Source organism: Boleophthalmus pectinirostris, unplaced genomic scaffold (genome assembly GCF_026225935.1).
Source record: "Boleophthalmus pectinirostris isolate CB_2022bp ecotype Guang Dong unplaced genomic scaffold, ASM2622593v1 HiC_scaffold_14, whole genome shotgun sequence".
In the NCBI taxonomy this organism is placed as follows: Eukaryota; Metazoa; Chordata; class Actinopteri; order Gobiiformes; family Gobiidae; genus Boleophthalmus; species Boleophthalmus pectinirostris.
This window is the reverse complement of record NW_026571047.1, coordinates 8,525,006-8,540,023: the sequence shown is the minus strand read 5'-3', so window position 1 is coordinate 8,540,023 and position 15,018 is coordinate 8,525,006. Positions and strand designations below refer to the sequence as shown.

Sequence of the window (15,018 nt, the reverse complement as noted above, 5' to 3'; positions counted from 1 at the left end):
TTCAATTACAGGTGGTTTATTGCTCAAAAATACCTACAAAAACTGTGAGCTGACTGTGAGCGGGGTGGCCGTTCCACAGATCTGACCTGTAACTTGGTCTGGTTTGGTCTCCATGAAGATAGAAAGGTTTAATGTCATACTGTGAAACATTCCAGACAAAGGAATAACATCTCCACGAAGAAAAGGATTTGACAAACCCTCTACCAGAAAGTACACAATGTACCTTTACAAAGAACTAGACTATTTAAACAAATATTGCTACAGAAATAGGTGAAACTTGCAGATTTCCAGTTCTAGAAAAAAAAAAAAAACATACCTGTAGCTGTGTTCTGTTTCATTCACATATATTTAACACGCAAACCCTGCATATTTTGGCTGAGTTCTTCTCTCGAACTGAAAACTCCATACACCTTCACTAGAATAAGGGCCTGTTTACACGAGAACGCTTGCGGGTAAAAATGACAAAGTATTTTATCAGAAGTGCCTTTCATTTAGATGGTGATGGCGTTTTGCGGCTCAGAAATACAAAAATCTGAAACCACCCTCCAGAGTGGAAAAGTTGAATACACTCCGCCATAGCGTTTCCATCTACACTGCCCAAGATGCAAAACTTTGGTCAGATCTTCTCATGTTGCATAGGTGTTTACACCATATACATACAGTACAAAGACAGAAACCTGGCATGCATTCCCAATCGAATTCCAAACACTTTTGCGTCACCGTATGCATGCAGATTTCTTCCCGAAAATGCTTGTCTAAATGTGGAATAAAAAGTAAAGACGCAACGCCACTTTTATGTTTTCTGTTCAGACTGTCATCATATAAACACAGCTTAATTTGGACAATTTTAGGCCTGGAACTGCCAATTTCTACACAGCTACAGGTAAAAAAAATAGCACATAACTTGGAGACTACAACTACATGACATCACAAGGTGGAACAGAGCATTTTGAGCTTCAGAAATGTACACATAATAATAATAATAATAATAATAATAATAATAAGGTTACTCGAACATGTGTGAACGAAACAAAACACAACTCTAGATCTGTTTTTGAGGAGGTAAACACATTCTAACATGGCTAAAAGCTCACAAGAGTCAATTTTACATAATAAAGGACCTTTAAGGATCCCAAAATCTGTATCAGTGATAAATGTGATGTAGTCTGCAGTGTCCCTGTTGTTTAGCTAACTGCTTACTGGTTGTAGACTTACTGGCATATTTGTTTTCAGACTGTAGCAGTTCTTTCATATTTCACATTTCCACCTGTTTGACCACAAAGTAATATTAGTCAAACAATTATGGCCTACTATTAAGAGTTGAAATTTAGATGCTGTTTAAAAAAGTGTGTATAGGTCTTGTGTTAGTGGAATTAGTAGCGATTTCCTTTGTCCTATTGAAATCTCGTTAGAAATTTTAGTATTAGGTAATAAGGCCTACTTATGTATTGCAAGTCTGCTACGGAAAGTATTTCATAAATGCATACAATTAAGCTGATTTAGGTATGTACAGATATATCCAAAATGTCATTAGAATCCTTTACATATGCAAAAAAAGAAAAAAAAAAGCACAATGGTAGAAAAAAGGTTAATTTTCATAAGCTTTTAAAGTCAGTATATTTTGCCATTCATCTTCTTCAGTTCTAATATCAACAAGTTACTAAAAAGAGGGGGAAAAATACTCAATGCCACTGAATAAATGAATATTCTAAAAATATAATTTAAATATACAGAAAACATCACATGTAGAAATAGAGCAACACATCTCAGTGCAGTTATAACTTCAGTCAAACTCCACAGCTGACATATTTCATAAGTCATTTTAAAGGTGCACTGTGTAACTTTTCTGGTGAAGGGTCTGTCATCTGCTTGTTTCTATGGATATGTCATTGCTCTGCCTGAAATGCTCCACAGTATGCCATTAAACAGCTCTACCTTACATTTATTCAATTATAGATGGTTTTCTAGCTCAAAAATACTTAGAAATACAGGTATTCTGACGTGACAGAGGTCGCCTCTCCACAGATCTGACCTTGGTCTGGTTTGGTCTCCATGAAGACAGAAAACGCCATTTAAAAAAAAACATACTGTGAAACATTCCAGGCAAAGCAATAACATCTCCATGGTGAAAAAGCATTTGATGGGCCCTCAGTTGGAAAAATTACACAACGCACCTTTAAGTGTTCAATAAATATTTTCTGTGTTATAATAAATATAAAAAAATAAAGAAATTTTCTAGCATCGCGATCGAACAGTGCAGTAACTATATATCTTCTTGTTTATCTTTGGAAAACTGATCTAGTTCCAGCCACATGTTAACGCACAATCTAATTTATTTACATTGCAGTTTAAGTATTACCATTTTAAATATTATTACTATAACAACAAAAAGTCAGAAAAAAGGTCACTTGAGTCTCCACTCCATAAGAAAATAGGAAATAGTGCAAATGCTTTAGTGCACATCAAGGGACGGGTGACTGGTTTTGAAATATGAAAATACAGATAAGGCAGGCAACAGGAAGAAGTTGTTTCAAAATAGCTACCAGATATAATTTGCAATCATTAACAGATTTTTATTATTGGGTGGTACAGGTAGAGGGAGGTACCAACGAAACTGGCCACTCTTAAAAAGGTCATATTATGCTATTTTCTGATCCGTGTTAACATAGAGGTCTTTTTTTGTTTCATTCATACATGTTTAAGATACAAACCCTGCATATTTAGGATTTTTAGGAGTTCTTTCTCAAACAAAATCACTGTTCCACCTTCTGAATAATTTCAATCCTGGAATTTACAATCTCTACTGAAGAAAAGGTAAAAGGAGCAGTTAACTTGAAAACTACAGCTTCATGACATCACAAATTGGAACAGAGCATTTTGAGCTTTGGAGATGCAAACTAATAATAAAATGTGACTCAAACATATGTGAATGAAACAAAACACAACTCTAGTATGTTTTTGCAAAGGTAAAAGCATTATATTATACTTTTAAGCTCACAAGAATCTTCCATATTGCGTAATACAGGACCTTTAATCTTAATATTTACATTCTTAAAGCCACAGTATGTAACCTTTTAGCCTAATTATTTAATTTGGTTGTGTTTATTGCCCTGAAAGACTTGTGTGGTTATAACTTCAGTTTTAAATCATGCAGGTGATGTGCCACCACCAGATAGCTACATAATAGCTCCTGGATGTATACTGGTAGTTGATCTGTCTGAATGCAAATCCTTGCTAATCTTACAAACAATGAATGACTGAATCTCAAAAACACATTACAATCAGTTGGCACATGCTCATTCAGATAAATAAATAATTAATCAAGTTTAAGAATATAATGCAAAAATATATATTTTTTATCTAAAGCTGACCTCAGCATTGTACAACTCCAAGGCCTCATATGGCCCTTTGGTTGACTCTGACTGGCCCATTTAAGATCATTTAGAATTATAAAATAAATATTTTATAATTTTACCTCGTGCATGGACTAAAGCTAAATTGCTAAAAACTAAATAAGTGCCCACCTCTGATCTAAAGCTACACTGTATACTTTTTCTTTCCTACTGACTTTTTTCCCATTATACTTTCAAAAACAGATCAAATTATGGGAACAGTACAACCTAGCTCTTAGCGTAGTAACATAATCCTACTTTCTCAGTTTGAATTGTTGATTCACTTCTCATTCTCTACTCTTCACCATGGGGTCTTCCTCATGTGACAACGTTGAGAAAGAGCTAGCCTTCGCCGGTTGGTACAGCGCTACGCCAGGGCTGTCGATTAGCTTGTTTTGCCTGTTTCCTCCACTTCCTGCATTCTTCTTATCAAATTCCAAAGTTATCTCCGCCAACGTCTTTCCTTTGGTTTCCGGTAGAATCCAACCTAAAAATATGGCGGACACAACACAGACAACCAAAAAAGGCAAGAAGCAATAGTCTCCTAAGGTGTTAACAATGAATGGGAACAACATACCGACTAAAAACAAACTTGCCCACATGAACGAACCGGCAATCATGTATGCAGCCGGTCGAGCTGACTGGTCGAAAATTTCTGCTGGTAAAACTCCGGTAACTCCAGCTGGTCCCAATCCAAAACTTAAAATATACGCAAAAACACATACCATGCTTAAATACGGCATACCCGCTACGCCTTGGCTTTGAAGAACTAGCGCTATCGTGAAAATAAAGCTCCAGCAAGACATCAGGCTATACCCTCCAATCAGAAGGTAGCGTCGGCCGGCACGTTCGATCAAAAAGTTACTGAGGATTGAAGAGAGAAATTCAGATGCGCCAGTACCGATTGTGGCGTATTGGATTTTCTGTGGAGGTATGCCAGCAGCTAGGAAAATGTAGTAAGCGTAAAAGTAGATGGAGTCGTTTCCGCAAAGCATCATGGCACTACTCGCAGCCATGACAGTTCTGAGTTGAGTTCGAAGATCCTTGTCCTTGATGAGTGCCCACGGGGTTTTAGCTTTGGAATTAGTGTTGATAGCAGAAGATTTTAGCTGCTCCTTTTCTTGAATCATCTCCTCCATTTCCAGAGTAGGAAGTTTTCCGCCACGGAGTCTGACTAGCGCGTTTTCACAAGATTCCCGATCTCCTTTGTCGATGAGGAGGTACCTGGGGCTTTCAGGGAACCAGGGTAGGGTTAGAACTTGGATGAGTGATGGTACGGCATTGCTAGCTAATAAGTAAGGCCAAACCTCTTTCGCGCCAAGAATCTCGGTAAGTCCAATCACCTGGCCCAGGAATATTCCAAAGGCAGTGAAAACAGCAGATGAAAACGCAACGGCTCCTCTTAGATGCATGGGGGCGCTCTCACCAAAATACATGGGTTGGATGTTCATGCTCACACCCGAATTCATGCCAACAAGAAATCGGGCGAGTATGATCATCTCGAAGGATCCAGCCATTTGACATGTTAGCACGAGGACAGTAGCGACTACCATAAACGTATTATTGAGAAGTAATGATTTCTTCCTTCCAAAGTGGACAGCCATAGGTCCAGCAAGCAGGGCTCCAAACAATCCACCCAGAGAGAAGGCAGATACAATGAAAGTCCATACTAATGTGACTTGGGGGGTATCCAAGCCAATACCCCACCGTTCCATGTAGGTGTCATTGATGAAGGTCTGGATGTAGCTGGTGGGAGCGTTGATGATTGACAGATTGTAGCCATACTGGAAAGTTCCTCCAATAGCAGCAGAGCAAACGGTCAAAACAAGAGTGGTAGTCCATGAGGTCCTACTGGGTGCTTCATCTTCAGTAGGTTTATCTGAGGTAGACAGCATCTGAAAATCACTGGTTGGCTCCCAGACAAGATACTTGGCCTCAAATGCTCCTTTATGTCCTTAAATGACCCACAAAAGATATCGAAGAACTCAGCACAATGAAGCTCAGGCGTTTAGAGTGTATTTAAGGATGCTGGCATCTGTGTCTACAGGGCAAGGTCGTTAAGCATTCAATGAACAAGATTTAACAGCTGAAAGCTCCTCTAACCGGGACATCAGCATGCACTGTGCCACCGTTTCTGTATTCCCCCAGTTTAGTTTTCAAGGCCAAATCAAGTGTGTTACTAGGGTAAAACAAACTGTTACTGAGTCACTTTGGAATATTTATTTTGGAGCTCTGCAGTAATCATCAAAGAGCGTTCATATGGACGCATATTGCATTTTAACAATTAAGAAAGAAATGTGTGCCTTACAGCTCAAAAATAGGGAAGCAGAATTTTTCGTTACGTATCTGGGCATGCGCCTGCGCACGGCATCTCTGTGGGACTGCAGCTGTTGGCGGTGAATAAAATGTAAGTACAGTGTAATAAGCCTTTTTGGACGATGTTTTTTTGCGATTTGCTTGGACCGATGCGTGGCTAAAGGATAAATATACACTTTATTAAATGATTGCATTCGTTAGTTTTGTGCTAACAGGTTGAAGCGTTTGTATCACCATAGCTTCCACCGTACTACTGATTACACACTACACATCGCTCACATGTCATTCTGCAGCCCAGTGTGTCAATGAATGTACGTTTTCTGGACATCAGCCTGGTTTTCTCTCTTTTAATTATAATGCTTATTACAGGCTATGTAATATAATTCAGTGGATATTAATACTGGAATTACATCAGCTGCAAACATAGAGGAGAAAAAAAACCGTTGATCGGCAATATGAACTTGGATATGGAATATTTGGAACTTTTATAGATTTTTTACTCCTTAGTGTTTTAAACTGCTCCTAAACCATAAATGTTATTTTTAGGCCAGTAGACGAGGAACATGTCCAGATGATTGATTACTTGTCTAAAAGAGGACTTGGTAAAAACGATCTGAACTATTATGATCTGAGCACGTGTTTGACCCAGACCACAGTCACAAGACTTTACCTGCACTGGAGTTTATGCAAATGCAACAGTTTAAACAGAAATGATGTAAAGGCTTATTAACTCCCAAATCATCAGCTATCTCACGCCACACTTACACCCCAATACAGCTGCAGCCCTAGTTTTTTGTCACCTGTAAATACCTTGTGTGCATTTACTACTCTACAGGACATCATGCTTAGCAACTGAAAACTGATCTGTCTTCATAAATCCACTTATTTGTATTTCTAGGGCACCTTCTCCAACAAAACGAAAAGAGGATGACAAGAGTAAATCACGACCTAAAGAAAAGTCCGGCAACACTAAAGAGGGAGGGGACAAGAAGGACCGAGGCAGAGACAAGAATCGCACTCGCAGAGGAGCGTCCAGCGGCAGCAGCAGGTGAGAGAGGGGAGGATCATTATATATTTTCCTTTCTCAGATGTTCCCATGTCAGTCTCAAAATTAAATTTCTTATTAAAAAGTGAGTTGGCTTCTAGTTGTGCTCCTTATGGCATTCTCCTATCATAATAATAGGGCTGCAACTAGGGATTGGCATGATTAATCGATTAATCGATAATTGATCATTAAGAATTTCATCGATTACGTTAATTTTAATCGACAAACTGAATGTAGGTTGCTGTGCATAGTGTGACCAAACAGGGGTTCGTACATGTGTCTCTCTCCACTCAGAAGGAGCGAGCAAACAGAAACATTCGGTCAGTCTGCAACGTACCGAAGCACAAATGCGTGTTTAACGATGACTTGTACAAGAAATTCCACGCTTTCCGTTGCGCTCGGGACAAGTGGGAGGCTATGTGCACAGTGTACAAAGCAGGACCATATGTTTCGGTGTCCAGTGGGAAAAAGCTTTGCCAGGTGAGAGTCGCGCAATGTCGATGACGAGGCCCCACCTCCAACTCCCCGTACGGTGTCCTGGTTTTGACAAACGCAAATATGGTCACACTAACCTGTATTCCACTGAATTGTGTCTTTTAATCCGACAGAAATTGACCGCATCAGCGACACAGGAGCTGTAGTTTTATCTTCGCTTAGTTTACGCAAATTAGCGATGCGGTTTTAGGTTTCGTTTCTGTGAGAGTTGTGCAAAACTGCGTTGAACATATTATAATGTCAAACGGGCTGATGTGGCTCTAGAGTCGTTACGGTTTATATGTCGTAAAGTTGAATTTATTTATGCAGATTGGTTGTGCAGATAGTAATAATAATGATGATAATTTTAATATAAAAATGTTAATAATTAATCGATAAATAATCGTTAATTCTTCCGACGATCGATTAAGAAAATTTCATTGTATGCCCATCCCTAGCTGCAACTAATGATTATTTTAGACTTAGACTTCACTGATTCACAAGGTAAATTAATTGAACTGTAGCTCACACATTTTTTTTTTTTTTATAATTAAAGTAGCAAAGGCTCACGAGTGGACTAGTCAGCAATTCATTTTTTACTTAGTGTACTCCTTCTATTTCTATTGTACACTAAGTCTTTTAATTTACATTTTAACCAAATAAAGGTTTAAATATGGTTTAATTATTTCAGTTTAAAGTGTGTTACTGATAAAAATTTGAAATAGTTGATTCTTTTTTGACAGTTTGATTTTAATAATGCTTCCTTCTTTGTCATGTTAGTTATCAGTCAGTTAATAGGTGGATGGTGACTAATCATTATATTTGTATTTTATGAATAGATATGGGACATCTACATATTTATCTACATATAAATACTCCATTTCGTGGTGCATTTCTGTTTAAATGGTTCTTTTGTATAAAGGGATGATAAAGATAAGACTGAGCATCATCCAAGAACAGGTCTATACAAGCCAAGACACAACAATCAAGAGAATAACAAGCTAGGTTTATTATAAACAATAGACTCGAATGAGCACAAGGTCAGAGTGTTCTACATAGGATAACAGGATTACAGCGAGCAATCAAACTAGTTACAAAAACCAAGATGTAAGAATCAAGAGGTTGTGGTAACAATAGATATCTGATGTACCATTTATGAACAGTCTAAACTCAGTAAAAGATCACCGATGTAAAGATTTCCATCTTGTGAGTACAGTTTGGGTCAGATACACAGTGATACGTAATAGTTTACAGTAGTTTGTAGTAGAGAGCTTTGCTACACCCTTTTTTTTTGGTTTTCAGGACATGTCTTTACTCAACCAAGAACTTCTCTAATCATGTACAGCCTAATCTAATGTTTATAAAATGTGTTATTGATCACACTGTGGTTGTCCCTGTCTAGCTCCAGCTCCAGCAGCAGCTCTGGCTCCAGTTCAGGCTCCTCCAGTGGCTCTAGTTCCTCTGGTTCCAGTCATTCCGGCTCATCCTCCTCACGCTCCTCTTCCTCCTCCTCTTCGTCGTCCTCCCCGAGCACCAGCCGACAACGCCACAACAACAGACGACGCTCTCGTTCCAAGTATGTCTGTATGCTTTTATATTCACTACTGCTGCTACTTCACTTTAATGTTTCAGTGGTTTGAATTGTCACAACACATCCTTTTAGCAGGGAATATATCAGTGATCATATCAATATGGGTGATAACAGGGAGTTTATTTGCATATAACAGTATTGGAAAAACATGGCAATATTTGGATGCATTTTTACACAATCATAAAAAGTATAACAGATTATATTCTAGCCATGACAAAACAGTTTGCAGTCTTTTTCATCACTTACCTTTCCATTCCATTATGCATTCTGAGTATACGAATTATTCATTGCAAATCTATAAGCATTTTTCACAATTGTCAGAGGTCAGAGCAAAGTTCATAATGCTAACCATATTGCTAACAACAACTAGCATGCTAACAGCGAACAAGCTTTACTTCCTGGTTTGCCACTGATTAAAAACCCTTTATAATTAGGGGCAGACAGCACACAGCAGTCTCATTTTGACCCTAAGAGCTGTTTTTTTAAACAATATATCAGTAATGAGGAAATACAGATTGTACTTGCTTCTTTTACTCAACACTGTTCCCCTGAAAAAACAATTCCTGAATCTAAATAATTCACATCCGGTAAAAACTGAGTGTGTGCGTCCATTGGAAGTAGCTAGATGGCTACAGTAGAATGGCATTGCATTACATTTCATTACAGTGTCCACTAAAACAACTTCTCAGACAACTGTGGGGACAGAAACATATTATTTATCACTGTAACCACAGGTCCAAATCTGCAAAGAAAGATGAGAGGGAGAGGCGACGAAGAAGCCCCACTCCCAAACCCACCAAGCTGTCTCTTGGCAGACTGACCAGGAACGTAGTCAAGGTAACGCTGCTTATTTATTCATACATGAACAGTTGGTGTAGAAGATGTCTGCATTAAGCATTTGTCCTTGTTGTGTTTATCAGGAGCACATCCAAGAGATCTTCTCCACCTATGGTAAAATCAAGCACATCGAGATGCCCATGAACCGTCTGCACCCTCACCTGTCTAAGGGCTATGCCTATGTGGAGTTTGAGACGCCTGAGGAGGCAGAGAAGGCTCTCAAACACATGGATGGAGGTAACTACACATTATTGTTATTTATTGTTGTATATACTTTTGTGGTGAAGGGTGCATCACTCATCCATGGAAATTACTTTACCTTCAGTGTTCCACAGTATTGTATACATTTGTATATCTTCATGGATATATCAATGCTTAGTGTGCTTTATTCATTCTGACCTGAGTGGAAATAGAAACTTTATTTTTGAATTTAGGATTAAACTCATAGGATTAAAAACTGGCCACAACAGAAGTCCAACATTGGATACTGGCATTAACTGAAAAAACAAACAAACAAAAAAAAAAACGTTATTGTTCATATACTCGATATTTGTTTGAGTACATTGTACTGAGTGGTGGTAGCTTTATCATAGCATATTGATTTGCTTAGAGGAACCTTGCTCCTTCTTATGTACCAGTATAGCAATGATCAAGTCTAGATACCACAATTTAATAAGATTATGCCTCTGTTGTTCCCTATATGACACACCAGTACAGTACATGACTTGCTGTATAATGACTCTATTTGCAGGTCAGATTGATGGTCAGGAGATCACAGTCACTGCAGTCCTGACCCCAATCGTCCGCCCTCCCCCTCGCAGACTATCCCCCCTCCTCGCAGGCTCCCCCCTCCTCCCCCCATGTGGAGACGCACCCCACCCCGCATGAGGCGCAGGTACAGTACAGGATCAAGCTTAGCTGAGTGGTTCACAGACTTTTCCTTCTTGTGCCATTTTAGAATGTATTGAACATGCTAATTATGCTAATGCTTATGTTAAAACACATTCATTATTATTATTATATATATATATTAAATATTATATATTATTATATATAAGCAGAGCAAGCTCCCCATTTATCCGTCATTATCAGATATCAGATACAAACATAAAGAACCATTCTGGCAATAAATATGTAAAAGAAAAAAAATCTGAAAATGTATTTCTACATAAAAAATGTATATATATATATTTTTTTTTACTTGTAACTGTAATTTGTAAATTATCAGCACCCCTCTGCAAAATCAGTGCCTATGCCTTGTACAAGGCTTATGCCTTGTACTCTTTATTGACAATGTCTATTATATAAATTACCCCAGATATGTTAATGCTAATATTGTGTTTATTTCTATATAGGTCTCGGTCACCTCGGCGACGATCTCCAATTCGTCGCAGGTCTCGATCTCCCGGTCGCAGACGTCACCGGTCACGCTCCAGTTCAAACTCCTCCCGTTAGCCTGTATTTCAAATGTTTCTTAATATTTTATCCACATGAATCTCCCATTTATGACTTTCTGTATTATTTTATTAGTGTTGTGTGTTCAAGTCCAGTGTGACCAGTAGGTTGCATTCACTTGGCATCAGAAATTCTAGAATCCCTACAGTTTAAGATGGAGGTTGAGGACAGAAATCTATGGTGTAATCAACATCAAATTCTAGAAATCAAACGCAATCTATTTTCAGTGAAACAATCAAATTCAACTTTCAACAGTGTTTTTAAGAGTTTGTATGTATGTGTAAGTTTGAATGCTCAGAATTATTTAAAACTATGTGAAGTGTTGTAAAAGTAAAAGCTTATCTGATTTTAAATATCGCCCCGTGTAATGCTGTTTTATTTCTACTGTAAATAGTACATTACCCACGCACCATTGTACGTTTCTGACATGTCCCATTGAGTTACTTTTGGTGTTTTTAGTGTTACTGTAATTTCTGTTTTAAATATATGTGTTTTATAAAAACTTTCCAACTCTTGTGTAATACTGTATGATCCAACGTCTCTGTGAAATTGCTATTCACTGTACAATAAAGTTCTGTGAAATGTGGCTTTTGTTTGTCTCAAAAGTACCGAAAATTAGATGCAAATCGATACAAAAACTACTATCAGAATAAGACACTCATCTGAGCAGGTATCGATACTAAAAAAGTCACATTTACATGACAGAAATGAACCTTTCCTGAATAGCTTTAGAATGATCGTATACACCCATGGACCACTATGGAACCTACCTGAATGACTGCAGGATTACACAAATGTAAGGCCACATTGAAGAAAGTACTACAATTTAATGTTAAAATGGACATTCTACTGTCTAAATAGTGTTTTTTTGTTTTTATTATTGTGGTATCGGAATGGGTATTGAGTATCAAGTCTATTCCTTAGTAGTAAAATCAAATTGGAACATTTTAGTATCAATAGTTTCTATTGTATTTAAAAACAACAAACAATAATTTAATCTCCAATGTTTTTAATATATATATATAAAATATGTATTATCTTACAAAACATTGATCTTTACACTGCAACAGCCTGTTTTGTTTTAAATAAAAGTATTTACACACACTGCTCATATTGCTTTCATTGCAAGTTCTTACATTGAATTCTAATATGATGCAGCTAGGACTTGGTATTTTGTTCTGTTGGGTTAGAAGGAGGATCCATGAGGTCTTTAAATCCAAGTTTCTCTAGAGGCTCCTTCGTCATCAGCTGACTAGAAAACAAATATTGTTATGTCATATGTCATAATACAAGTCAGACACTAATATGTGGAAGCGGTAACTCTTACTGCTCCATTCTGCACTCCAGATACTCTTTGGACTGTAGTCTGCACAGGGAGTTGTCAAAGTTGTTTTCACTCAGGCACTTCATGAACTTGTCCTTGAATGCTTTGCATTCACCTGAAGTAAACACCACAAGTGTTAACATGTAAATGAATGTACAACTTGAATAATGAAAACACATCATGAAACGTTATATGTTTCAATAAACATCTAACCATTAACAAAGCATGTTAATGGATGTATGCTGAAGAGTGCGATGAAGAGTCTCTGGTTGCATTGTCGCATTTGATCTTAAATTTACCTTATCTTTAAGACTGGTTTAGTCCTAGTTTATTTGTCTCAACCCGGGTTATTCCTGTCTTAAACTTTTCATTCTTTTTAGCTGGTTTTGACCTGGTTCAGAACAGAATTAGAATTTAGTTTGACGTTTCACAACCTGGGGTATAGTACACAAGCACTTACAAAGGGGTACATGGATGATTTCAGATTTTGTTGGTGAATTGTAATTTTTATTTGAAACGTATTTGAATATGAAATTGTTCTTTCAAGTGCATTTTACATCCTTATGTTTATTTCTGATACTTTTGACATAACTTAGACAAGAAAATATAATATTATTGGCAATATACTTATTACTTACATCAGTCAGTTAGTTCTAATGTAGACAAAGTCCAGCTTTATCTCCGTATACAGAGATGCAGTAGACGAAGGCTTACAGAATTAAAAGTATACCCGATCAAGCACGGGGCGATTTTATAATAATGCCAATACGTTTTGTCCTCTTCCATTTTATTCTCAAGCAAGCACAGAAGTGTAATCTTACCAAAATGATCTAAAGGAAACGATCCTTTATCAGGGGCTCGAGGTTTGAAGCTTTTTGTGCTGAAATTCATAGCAGTAGACATGATTATTGGTGTGAAAAATGCCTTATTTTGTACTTTTTTGGCTCTATTCTATGACCTATCTTCAACCAGCAGCGTGAATCTGGTCGCATAAATATGACGCATTGTTTTGGTGATCCAGGCGTAAGCAGTCGGTAACAGATGACGACAGACTAAACAATCGATAACAGAAAAAAGCACACTATTTTGTGGGTATTTTGTTTCCCACTTATAAAAGGGTAATCAAAGTGAATGGAAGAATAAAATGGGGCATTTTGTAACAGACAATAAAATTAGTCAATAAATAATGCCATTATTTGTTGAAATTAAATATTGAAAGACAACCATGCACTTTTTTTTCATTCACAGTATTATTATTATTATTATTATTATTTGCTAATCCTATTAGCCTAATGTAAACAAAGCAAGAAAAGAAAACACACTTGTCATTAATTGATAGCAAATTAATTTTGTTGGTCAACCTGACAGCATAGAAAGAAAGATACCAATGTTATTACAATTACCCAAACCTTGTTAGCATAAGCCTGTCTGTACATCTTGAGCACTAATTACCTGACTCTGATGATTGATTCATAAAGAATTAAACAAACAAACAAACAAACAAACAAAAAAAAAAAGCCCAGTTGCAAGCGCTAAACCTCTTAAACTTGACATTTGTTTCATTTTCAGGTTTTGTTTTCAGGTAAATATTTTTATTTATTTTATTTATTTTTTCTCTTTAATTTATTATTTTTTTTTTTTGGCTCCGTTATGCTATATCCACATACAACTCTAAGCTTTCTGTTCATCAAGGCTGTCCAGGCTCTATTTCTTCTTTTGTAGGAAGGTTTACCAGAGAACTCCAGCAGTATCCATGATCCAACTGAATTACATTTCTTAATGAAAAATGCAATAACAAGCAAATTCAGATTACTCTACTCATCCATCCATCCATTTTCTTCCGCTTATCCGGGGACGGGTCGAGGGGGCAGCAGCCTAAGCAGGGACTCCCAGACTTCCCTCACCCCAGACACGTCCTCCAGCTCCTCCGGGGGAATCCCAAGACGTTCCCAGGCCAGCCGAGAGACATAGTCCCTCCAGTGTGTCCTGGGTCTTCCCCGAGGCCTCCTCCCGGTGGGACATGCCCGGAACACCTCCCGAGGGAGGCGCCCAGGAGGCATCCGGAACAGATGCCCGAGCCACCTCAGCTGGCTCCTCTCGACGTGGAGGAGCAGCGGCTCTACTCCGAGCTCTTCCCGTGTGACTGAGCTCCTCACCCTATCTCTAAGGGAGCGCCCAGCCACCCTGTGGAGGAAACTCATTTTGAGCGCTTGTATCCACGATCTCGTCCTTTCGGTCACTACCCAGAGCTCATGACCATAATGCTCAGTTAACCTAATGGAAACAGTTAGAGGTTTCTCTTTCCCAAAAAATTACAAGTTCCAGTAACCCTAAAAGTGTATCTATCAGTGAAGCTTCCCAGAATTAAATTTGAAATGTGTGTGTATTTATCATTCAGTATTCTTTATTAGTTTTGCTTTACTTTATTTTATTTTGTCTTATTTTATTTGATCATTTCTTTTTTAAAATCTTTGGTATGGACTTGACTGTCCGTTATGTGTTTATAATGTATTATACTGTATATATGTATTGTAATCAAAAAAGGAACTTCTGACTGAAGAAAACACTGACACTACACCCTACA

The 15,018-nt window shown here is 37.7% G+C and overlaps 3 protein-coding genes across 3 annotated transcripts; 1 reads left to right on the top strand and 2 right to left on the bottom strand.

The window, feature by feature from the left end:
• Positions 1-1,015: 1,015 nt before the first annotated feature.
• On the bottom strand, positions 1,016-5,504 carry LOC110173702 (solute carrier family 2, facilitated glucose transporter member 11-like). Its single transcript, XM_055150574.1, has one exon. The coding sequence runs from the start codon at positions 5,285-5,287 to the stop codon at positions 3,680-3,682; it is 1,608 nt and encodes a 535-aa protein (XP_055006549.1). The 5' UTR covers positions 5,288-5,504; the 3' UTR covers positions 1,016-3,679.
• Positions 5,505-5,747: 243 nt separating this feature from the next.
• Positions 5,748-11,658, top strand: LOC110173703 (RNA-binding protein with serine-rich domain 1-like). Its single transcript, XM_055150262.1, is given in 8 exon segments — positions 5,748-5,799; positions 6,607-6,756; positions 8,630-8,803; positions 9,553-9,655; positions 9,739-9,892; positions 10,407-10,483; positions 10,486-10,550; positions 11,011-11,658. Coding segments are annotated over 8 exon segments (825 nt in total). The 5' UTR covers positions 5,748-5,797; the 3' UTR covers positions 11,111-11,658.
• Positions 11,659-12,102: 444 nt separating this feature from the next.
• On the bottom strand, positions 12,103-13,427 carry LOC110173711 (cytochrome c oxidase assembly protein COX19). Its single transcript, XM_020939729.2, has 3 exons — positions 13,256-13,427; positions 12,438-12,549; positions 12,103-12,362 (listed from the first exon to the last, which is right to left on the bottom strand). Exons 1-3 carry the CDS (start codon positions 13,335-13,337, stop codon positions 12,269-12,271), a joined length of 288 nt encoding a protein of 95 aa, XP_020795388.1. The 5' UTR covers positions 13,338-13,427; the 3' UTR covers positions 12,103-12,268.
• Positions 13,428-15,018: the final 1,591 nt, after the last annotated feature.